The sequence below is a fragment of the Myotis davidii genome, unplaced genomic scaffold (assembly GCF_000327345.1).
Source record: "Myotis davidii unplaced genomic scaffold, ASM32734v1 scaffold259, whole genome shotgun sequence".
In the NCBI taxonomy this organism is placed as follows: domain Eukaryota; kingdom Metazoa; phylum Chordata; class Mammalia; order Chiroptera; family Vespertilionidae; genus Myotis; species Myotis davidii.
Genome location: NW_006292687.1, coordinates 6,653,000 through 6,663,730, shown reverse-complemented (window position 1 = coordinate 6,663,730; position 10,731 = coordinate 6,653,000). Strand labels below are relative to the sequence as shown.

General features: G+C 44.6%; 1 protein-coding gene across 1 annotated transcript in view; it reads left to right on the top strand.

Annotated features, from left to right (window-relative positions):
* Positions 1 to 10,731, top strand: part of FHOD3 (formin homology 2 domain containing 3) — a 324,340-nt gene that overhangs the window by 193,039 nt on the left and 120,570 nt on the right. The window contains exon 9 of the mRNA XM_015565558.1: positions 6,387 to 6,530. Within this exon, the coding sequence (XP_015421044.1) occupies positions 6,387 to 6,530 (144 nt within the window). The remainder of the gene's footprint in view (positions 1 to 6,386; positions 6,531 to 10,731) is intronic.

The window sequence follows — 10,731 nt, the reverse complement described above, 5'->3', positions numbered from 1 at the left end:
GAAGTCAGCTGATCACTGTTTCTCTCTCATCGATGTTTCTAACTCTCTATCCCTCTCCCTTCCTCTCTGTAAAAAATCAATAAAATATATAAAAAAAAAGAAACTACAAAACTATCTTCCAAAGTCAATGTACCATTAAAAAAAAAAAAGATGTGCAAACTCCAACGGTAAAGCAGTGTGGCCCTGGCTCTTCCCTCAGTAGAGGAGGGGAGCGGAGGAACTGTGAGATGGCCCAATGCATGGAACTTCTTACGCTGTGACTGACATCAAAGGGGGTGGGCCAGCTTGTTCCTGATCGGGGAGGTCTTGCTAAATGGAAATAAATAAAAACTTCGTCCATCTACCAGAATAAATTACGCATCAATTCAAGAGTTCATTGTAGCACATCAAGCCATAGAAAAACGAGAAAAAAAAACCTCAACATAAAAGATTAATTGGTCTCTGGTAGGTAAAGGTTACATTAATAATACCACCAGTCAAGAAAAATACCAAAGGAAAGGGCTTAAATATTTCAATGCACACAACTCTATAAGGCAGTGATGGTGAACCTTTTGAGCTCAGTGTGTCAGCATTTTGAAAAACCCTAACTTAACTCTGGTGCTGTGTCACATATAGAAATTTTTTGATATTTGAAGCCATAGTAAAACAAAGATTTATATTTTTGATATTTATTTTATATATTTAAATGGCATTTAACAAAGAAAAATCAACCAAAAAGATGAGTTCGCGTGCCACCTCTGATGCGCGTGTCTTAGGTTCGCCATCACTGCTCTAAGGTCTTATCATTAAAAATGAAAACCACAAATAAAAGCTCAAGGCAAGTGACAGACTAGGAAATTGTTGGCAGAAAATAGGACAGAAAATGATACTGTCCTAAATATATTAAGAACCCAGTGGAAAAAGTAATAACATTAAACCTACTGAGATTAAAAGAAATGTACAGGAAAACAACATTTCCCGGAGTCAGTGATTGCTTTTTAACGAAAGGCGTTTGTTGGTGAGGCTCAGCAACCTCTATGACAGTCCTAGTGGGGAATGAGCACCACTCTTTGGTAGATGATAATTTTGCTTTTATTTTTGAATCTGTGAGCTTATTTTACCATGCAATTTTAAAGCAATTTTCTGTTGGGTTTTAAAGATTAAGGTCATCAATTTCCTGTCATCTTCAGTCACTGACATTGTTTTGGAAAACACTGAGTTCAGCAAAAATGGAATTTTCTCTCTTGCTCAGTGTTTTCCACTGTAATGCTATCCGTTTTATTGGTGGCGGCCATGCCTAGCTGTTCTGATGGCCCTGGCAGCGTTCGCATGGTGTGGCCATTCTGCTGCCAATCCCCGGCACAGACCCAGTGCGTGTCAGACTCTCCTTGGCATCAGACGGCATTTAATGTCCAGGAATTCCTCGCTTACTCTTTCTCTTCTGGCAGTTCTGTCTCATCTTTTGTTAGTTCTGGCCCAGAGGAAGTCCAGGCAGGTCCCCAGGACATTACTCCAAATGTCATCTTTTCCTCAAAAAGGTCAGCAGACAGCTGGCACCCACGCTGGGTTTGTTTTCTGTTGTTGAGTTTTAGTCATGTTTATTGCCCCGGTGAGTAAAATCCTCTAAGATCCCAAACAAAACAATGCAGTGAAATGTTATGTGGTTCTGGAAAAAATTTACACTCTGAAATCTAGGAAATTATTATAGTGGGTTTCTAACTTTTGTTTCGAGTAAAAGATGTCCTAATGACACAGAATTCAACAAGTTAGCAGTTTTATGACAAAACAAGGGGACTAAATTCTAGCCTGCTCATGGTTCTGAGATGGAAGTCTCCCTTTGTTAAACAGGGGCATGAATGGAGGGTTTCCAAGATCCAGACTAATCCCCCTCCACCCTTCCCCTCCACCTTCCACCCATGTTGTCAAAAGATTGAGGGGTTTCAGAAACTATTTTTTACCCTGCAAGCTGAAGTTATGTACAGTCAAACCTTGGTTCTCGAAAGTCTCCCATCTTGAACAATTTGGTTCTCAGCCAAGTTGTTCACGGAAAAAATGTCTGGGTTAACTTCTCTCAGGCCACAAACAAAGGAGAGAATGCACCAGTATGAGTCAGTTTACAGCTAAACCTTGCCTTGTTAACATCTCAGGAAATTGTGCTGTGAATATATGTGTGTGTGTGTGTGTGTGTGTGTGTGTGGTGCTTTTGTTGCTGACAAGTGCATGATTAGCACAATTTTAAAACATAAAGAGGCTATTAAGAGTGCTAAGGCTGCTAAGGTGTGAAGGGCAATTGAAGAGGCAGAAAAGATGTTGTTGATTTGGATAAAGGAAAAGCATTTAGCCAGTGGCAGCATTTCAGAGGCAGTGACGTGAAAAAGCGAAGATGCTGCCTGCTGACCTCCTGAGAGACACCCCCTGGAACGAGTGCTGAATGTGGTTCCCTTAAGGCTGGTAGGGGGTGGTTCGTGTTGTTTATAGTTTTAAAAGTACATTAGATGTGCACTGCATATAAGAAAGGTTAAAGAAAGGAATCATTTGGGGGGTCTGGAAAGGATTAATTCAATTTATATTTTTTCTAATGGGAAAAAAATCATTCGATTTTTGAACAAATTGTTTCTCAAACAGCCTTCCAGAACAAATTAAGCTCAAGAGCCAAGGTTCCACTGTAGTGTCCTGTCCTGATCCAGCTGAAATTCCCTCAGTGGGCCAGATACTGGCCACCTCATAGAATAGGATGAGTCAGGTGAGGGCCTGAGCAACACAGGTGTTACCGTGGGGCTGGCTGGAGTGTTGGGGAAGGAGCCCAGGAAGGGGTGCTGCCCTAGCAGGGCCAAGGGGAAGGTAACCTAGATGGGATTCATGCTTAGTATTTGCCTATGTTTTTATATTTTATTTTATTGTTTTTAAATTCTCATACAGAAGATTGGCTTTTTCCCTTTGGTATTTAGCTGTATATGTTTTAACACATACACAGTTGTGGATAGTCTTCATAATTAGGATCAAGCACATCTCCCTGCAAACCTCTCTATTGTTATAATGACATCCTGGTCCCCGTTCATGCCCCTGACAAACCCTGATTTATTCTCTATCACGATAGTGTTGTTATTTCAGGAATATTACATGGAATCGGATGGGCTGTATCCCTTTGAGGCTGTCTTCTCTCAGTGGGAGAGGTTTGTCTGTTACTGGCTGTACTAACAGCTCTCCTTCCTGCTCCTGGGCGTGTGCATTGTAGATACTCCACAGTTTGCTTATCTCTCCCCTCCACTGAAGGAGATTGGGGTGTTTGTAGCTTTTGGTTTTCACCAATAATGCTGCTACAAACGTCTGTAGGCTTTGGCCACACTGGCTTTATCCTACCAGAAAGATCAGATGGAATCAGTGAAAACCCCTGGAGAGGAAAAGAAAATGTCCGTTAGGTGCCTGTCAAGATTTAGTTGTCACAAGGTCTGGAAGGCAAGATCTGAGGGGAAGCAGGAAGCAGGAAGCAGGTCGTGAGGTGTCACCTGAGCCTGAAGGCAGCAGGAGATGTTTTCCTCGCAGACAGTTCTGGAGCTGCCACCTTTGCCAGAAGGAGGCGCTGTGGCAGTGAGGTGTCAGGGGAGAGATGAGAGGGCGGGGTCGGGGAGAGGTGGGTGTATGGCAAAATGGCCCAGCATGTTAGAGAATAGCTGAAAATAGGTGAATGTGTTTCTAAGATGTATATTCCCCTCCTGTGCAGGCGGAGAAAGAAGCTATATGTGTTTGTGGCGAAAGCTGCCTCCCGTGTAGCCACAGCCACACATGAAAGGCAAGGAACGCAGGCTTGGCTCAAACCCACATTTTCTCAGGAAATGACCAAAGACCTCTTAATACACTCAGTTCTGGGCCTGTTTTTGAGCCAAGGCTCTGTGAGCCTGTTTGGTTCCATAGACCTATTTGTTTAATTATTTGATAGTAATCTTCCCAACCAATCATGGTTGGGCCTGCTAGAGGGATGGGGATTAGATCAAGGAATTCAACCCCTTGGAAACTTCTGAGCAGAACTCAATAGGGAAAAAGGAAAGGAGGATGGGACCAGAGAGATGAGGACACTGCCAGAGGCCTCTCTCGGTGCCTCATCCTGGCCCCGCATTGTTGTGTAGAAAGCTTTCAATCCGACACCAAACATCAACTCACTGCATTCCTCCAACTGTGTGTTTGGCACAGTCAGCCGTCAGCCCTGCCCTGGCCTTGGTGTCACCATTTCCACCTCCTCATCCTCTAACCAAGTTCTAGAGACTGAACCCAAAGGATGGGCTTGTTCTGATGGTAGCCTTCTTTGAGCAGGTGCCCACTTTTTCAGGTAGCTTTGGGAGCCAGGCCTTCCAGTGGGCTGGTGTGCCTGCTGATGCTTCAGGGACTGCCTGGCCTGGTGCCTGCAGACACTGGCACGCACTGGCACACCTGGCCACTCAGGTGCGTGCACCATTGATTATAGCTTCATCTGGTTCACAGCCTCCTGCCCCTTGGCCTCACTGGGGCCCCTGACAAATGAACTGGATCTCAGTTATTTCTCATTCATTTCTGATCTCAGTAACAGTGAGTCGTGTCCTCTTGGCTCAGCCTGGGAAGGAAAAAGACTTTGTTTGCATTATGAATAAAGACATTCGTTCCAATATTAATAACCCCAAACTAGAAGTGTTAGGGAAGTGGTGTTGTGAAAAGAGCATTAGGAAAGTATTGGTTTTTTTCTCTTGGGGCAGTCACCATGTTTACAATAATTTTGAAATGTATATGCAGGGTTCTTAGAAATGCAAAGGTAGTGAAATAAATAGGGACTAAAGGTCTGTGTCTGAAACTGAAGGCCAGAATGACTTGTGTAGAAGGCATGAGTGTGTGAGGAGATGAGAACAGCAGTACTGAGAGAAGTTTGTCCTAGGCCTTCAGTAACTTCCCTCAGGCTAACTCCTTCCCTCTAGGTCTTTATCTCCCTCATTCATAAGATAAAAGACTTGTAGTAAGTCACCTCAACAGTCCTTCCAGCTCTTTTTTTTTCCCCTAAATATTTATTTTTATTGATTTCAGAGAGAGCGAGGGAGGGAGAGACAGAGAGAGAGAGAGAATCATTGATCGGCTGCCTCTTCCATACCCCCTACTAGGGATGGGGGCATGTGCCCTGACCGGGAATCGAACAATCGAACCATGACCTCCTGGTTCATGAGTTAATGCTGAACCAATAAGCCACGCCAGTTGGGCTAAAGGTCTTTACAGTGCTAAACTGAGGCCTGGTCTGAGATCATCCTTCTTGTAAGAGAGGTAGAATTCAGAGAAGTCGACTGTTTCTTTCCTGGGTTATTTATGTATTTATTTGCCTCTAGGTTGCTGCTTTGGAATTTCTCATGTTTTCCCAAATTTCACAGACCAAAGGAAGGCCTACCAAATTGAAAGAAAAGAGAACCATTACATTGTCATCACTCCAGCTGTTGGTAGATTGATTTTTTTAAAAATATATTTTTATTGATTTCAGAGAGGAAGAGAGAGGGAGAGGTAGAAACATCAATGATGAGAGAGAATCACTGATCGGCTGCCTCCTGCACGCCCCCTACTGGGAATCAAACCTGAAACACAGACATGGGCCCTTGACCAGAATCGAAACCAGGACATTCCAGTCCATAGGCCAATGCTCTATCCACTGAGCCAAACCATCTAGGGCAGTAGATTGATCTTAACAGGAGTTGCCGGTCACTGACTATGTTGGTTTTCTATTGCCGTGTAACCAATTACTACAAACTTAGCAGCTTACAACAGCACAGATTTATCACCTCACAGTTTCCATGGGATGGGGTCCAGCATAGCCTGCCTGGTCCTCTGCTCAGAGCCTCACAAGCTGCTGTCAAGGTGTTGACTGGGGCTGGAGTCCCATCTGAGGCCTGGGGTCCTCCTCCAAGCTTTGTGGTTGTTGGCAGAGCTCACTTCCTTGCAGCTGTAGGACTCATGGTGGCTGCTGCTGCTTCAGAGCCAGCAGGATAATCATTCTCCTACACTGAGCTCAGGAAAGGCCTTAGCCCACTCTAAATGGCTCACCTGATTAGGTCAGGCCCAACCAGGCTAATCTCCCCGTTGATGAACTCAAAATCATCTGATTTGGGACCTTCATGACATCAGTAAAGTTCCGTCACCCTTGCCATGTAATGGAACCCAGGCATGGGAGTGTTCTGCCTGTACTCAAGGAGAGGGGAGTACAGAGCACCTGACTAATGGGGTGGGATCTTGGGGTTCATGCTGCTTACGCCACAGAACGTTTTTCTCAGCTGAACTTGTTATCTGTCTTCCTTTGCCCCCATAATGTTATAATCACGGCCACTGGCTACCATGTATAACAATGCCCTGAGGGCCTTGTGACAGTTCCATAAGACATGTCTGTGTCCTGTTCTTTCTCCATCCAGACGTTGTCAGGATTGCCAGACCAAGATACCTTCTACGACGTGGTGGACTGCCTAGAGGAGCTGGGCATTGCGGCCGTGTCCCAGCGGCACTTGAACAAGAAAGGGACTGACCTGGACTTAGTGGAGCAGTTGAACATTTATGAGGTAACATAACATGCCTTTTGTAAGGCATCTCTCAGCTTGGACAAATGTCAGAGGCCAAGGTCAACATACTCTAGACCTGTGTTTCCAAGTGTGTTGCAGCAGCACTTCTCCCAATGCACGTTCTCAGGCCCAGGCCCAGGCCCAGGCCTCCTGAATCAGAAACTCTGTGGGCGGGCCCAGCAGTCTGTCTGCACAAGCCTCCTGGTGATTGTGAAGCACACTCAAGTGGGAGAAGCGCTGATCTAGCAGAAACTTGGTAACTTGCTTCCTTGCTTATTTATTTATTTACTTATTGCTATTTTAAGTTAAAGAACATGCATCCTACCAGCAGTACTTTCATTCAGGCTGAGGGAGGGAGGGAGAGAGGGAAGGGAAGGGAAGGCAAGGGAAGGGAAGGGAAGGAAAGGGAAGGGAAGGGAAGGGAGAGGAAGGGAAGGGAAGGGAAGGTAAGAGAGAAGAGAAGAGAAGAGAAGAGAAGAGAAGAGAAGAGAAGAGAAGAGAAGAGAAGGGAAGAGAAGAGAAGACAGGTCATATTTCTTACACTGAGTAGGGGTTTAACTTCAGGCAGGGCCTGCTACATAATTTGTAGGGCAAAATAAAAATGAAAGGGGGAATACTGCTGTTAAAAATACTAAATATCTTTTTACTTTCTTCCCTGGTCCTTCTCACCTTGTTATGGTGTCTTTTTATTTGCTGTTAATGTCATTGTAAGGACAGAAAAGTTAACATTTTAAAGTATCAGCAGGAGTTTTACTGTTCATTGATATTGTGCACTGCCCGTTGAAAATGCAATTATAAGAGCATCTAGCGTCTAGCCTGTGTGCAGAGTCAGCAGAATGTGGAATCTGCCCCTCCTGCATGCACAGGTATTTTGTTCTTACCGGAACAGGGAAGAACTGTGAAAACTAGCTCAGCTATTTTTTTAATTTCATTTCTTGGTATGTGTTCATTCTGTCAACACTCTATCTTCAATTCACTGATGACTAAGGAAGGCTAAAAGGAAAATGAACTGTGGGTTATGGGCTGTCCTATCTTCTCATTTTTTTATATGTTATCATTTCAGCATAAGTGGTTGGCTAATATGGGAAAGTAACACTGTTGAGAAAGGGTAAGATAGAACCTTTGCATCACCATCTCATTTAAAGCAAGTTCTGGTTTTAATGGAAAGCGTGGCCTCTGGGGCTGTCAGTGACTCTGCTTAGCCAGTCAGAGGTGTGACACACTCACCTTGTACTCACTTGTCGTCTCACTGAACGCCCATGTGTCAGGGTCTACCGGAACTCTATGCTCATGGGCGTGTGGCATGGCAGACATGCATATTGCGCCTACTTCCTCCAGCATGCACCTGCTCCATCGTCCTACTAGACTTCACTTACAAAACCAAATTTAAAGTTAAAATTAATAAGAATTTCAAGATGGTGAAAGCAGAGCGCTTGGAGTCCTGTACACATGCCTATGAAGCAGGCCCTGCTTTGGGTTGTGCATCATAGCTTAATGGCCTGTTGACTTGAGCCCTAATTGCGCCCAGTGGGCCAATTGCGCCCCTGTTATTCAAGTTATTGATCTGATGTGACTATTGTCTGGACTCTAAATGAAGGTTGGAGCACATTTTGTGAGGAGCAAATTACATTCCTTGTTGCTAAGCCTCCTCATCCCAGTTTCCTTCTATGGCCAGTGGGAGACAGAATCTGGAGACATGTTTCCTCTTGGGTGGTGTGAAGGCTGAAGGCCTGAGACCCAGGAGAGCCAGTGATGTAGGTTCCGCTTGGAGTGCAGAGGCAGTAGGAAATCAATGTCCCAGCTTAAAACCCTTGGGCAGAAAAAGCGAATTCTCTCTTGCTCAGCCTGTGTTCCCCTCAGGCTTTCACTGGCCTGAAACAGGCCCCTCATGCCAGGGAGGGCAGTCATTTTACTCCGTTTAAGCAATTTGAATGTTAATCTCATCGAGAACCCCCGCACAGACCTATCCAGAACATTGTTTGATCAAATATCTGGGCATCCTGTGACCCAGTCAACTTGATACACACAATTAACTACTCTAGGCCCCGGGACACAGCAGCCACTTAGTCAGTCAAGGCCACTGTCCTAAAGGAGCACTTATTCTAAGGGGGTGCAGACAGTGACCAAGTACATGAATAAGCTAGAATCTGAGATTGTGAGCATGAAGAAAAGAGGATGAGGTGGGATGAGAAACTGAGGTGTGGATGAGGAAGGCCCATCTGAGATGACAGCCTAAAGAAACAGTGTCGTAGAGAAGGGCACTGGAGGAGAATCCAGCTTGGCAGGTGTGAAGAGTCTAAAGGAGGCTGGTGTGACTGGAGGGTAAGGCCTGGGAGAGCAGCAAAAGCAGAGGCTGGCGAGGTTGGCATCCTGCAGGTGCTATATCCCATGAAGCCTTCTCTGCTCTCTCCTTCTTCCTAACTCCCTGCAGCTGAAGACAAGGTGATCCTCCTGAGAGTCATATCTCACTGTGTCATTTCTGTTGAAGAAAACAAACAATAGTGAGTGAATGAATGGATATGTGAGTGAATGAATGAAACCCTTTTTCATGGCCAGCAGGACATAGCCCAAACTGCTTGAGTTAGTACAAGGGCCTACACTGTCTGTGGCCTCAGACCCATGTGGCCTTTCCTTTTGCCATTCCTAAGATGTCTGAAGTTGCAGCCATGTTCAATATCTCCTCTTTCTCAAATGTGAAAGACAGGTCTTTGGAGACCTTCTCTTGACCCATTCTCTTTTCTGCACCTGGAGTATTCTTCCTTCCAGTTCTCAAGTTAGCAAACGCGTACTCCTCCTGTGGGAGTCACCTCAGGTGTCTTGCATCCACGGGGTTTCCTTGGCAAGGTAAAAGGGGTCCCTGCTGCTTGTCCCCTACACATTGTTTCTAACCCAGGGAAGAGCACTTGCTTATGTTCACACCCTGGACTGAACAGTCCTCAGGATGTACCAGTACTTGCTGGTCTGTTTCCCTTTGAGCCACTCTATGTCAGATGTCTCATTCTTCTCCCTAGATCCAGTACACAGCAGCCCACCTGCCCAGAGTAGAAGTTCAGTAAGTGCTCAAACATCTCTTTTAATATCACATGTCTATGACAAGGTGTTTGTCAGATGCTGGGTTGAAGGAAGGACATGATTTAATCAGAAAGCAGCTAACCTTAGAGGGAAGATGCCCTGAGTACTAACTCAAGGTGACAACTGAGTGCTGTATATACCAGGCGAAGCCAGGATTTTTATTTTGTTCTGAAAGCTAATGCAGTTAAAAAAAAATATTTATTGCCTCAGGACAACTACATTTAGTATACACAGGGCAGCAAGGAGGCCGGTAAGCAAAGCCAATATTTTCCTCTATGAATGTTTGTAAGCAATTAAAGAAAACTTGGTTGGGCTTCTAGAATTCTTCCTAATAGTGGAAGATATCTGGTGACCATATGTCCTGGACGTTCCGGGGACAGGCCCAATTCCATGTAATTTAATTCCATTTCAGAAAGGTGATTTAATCGATGTTTCATTCATTTAAATTTTTATAGCTTTATATAATTTTACAAATACGTAAATTCACAAATCAAAATAAAAAGAAATCTTTTGTCAGATTATGTGTTCTAACTTTCAATTTGCAAAATGCAGTCCTAGTAATGGGAAAGGCATCTTAAGGCTGGAGACTTTGGGGGTGAAGGGTAAATGGTACTTTTAGAAATAATTGACTATTAGGTTAATCTCTTACGATCCTTCTTTGTTGTAGGTGATAAAAAATGTCTATCAGTTAGCTCTTGGGCATAACAAATATGCCAAAAACTTCATAGCCCGAAACAGCAAGTGTTGTTTATGATTCTGTGGGTCAGAAATTTAGACCTGGTCCCACTGAGAGATTCTCATGCAACTGCAGTCATCTGATGGCTGGACTGGGGCTAAGGGTTTGTGGCCTGATGAACCTGGTTTGGCATTTGATGCTAGCTGTTGGCTGGGCCAGGCTAGCCTACACCTCTTCATATGATAGCAGCATCTTAGAAGGGCAAGTCCCAAAACACCGATACTTTTCAAGCCTCTGTTTGCATCGCATTTGCTGATGTCCCATTGGCCAAAGGAAATCACGTGGATAATCCTGGACTCAGTGTAGGAGGGGGCTACACAAGGATAAAGGAAGTGCTATTCTCTGGGAGCCTAGCACTGTTATGGTCTGCCACAACCTGTCAGCAGCTTAGTT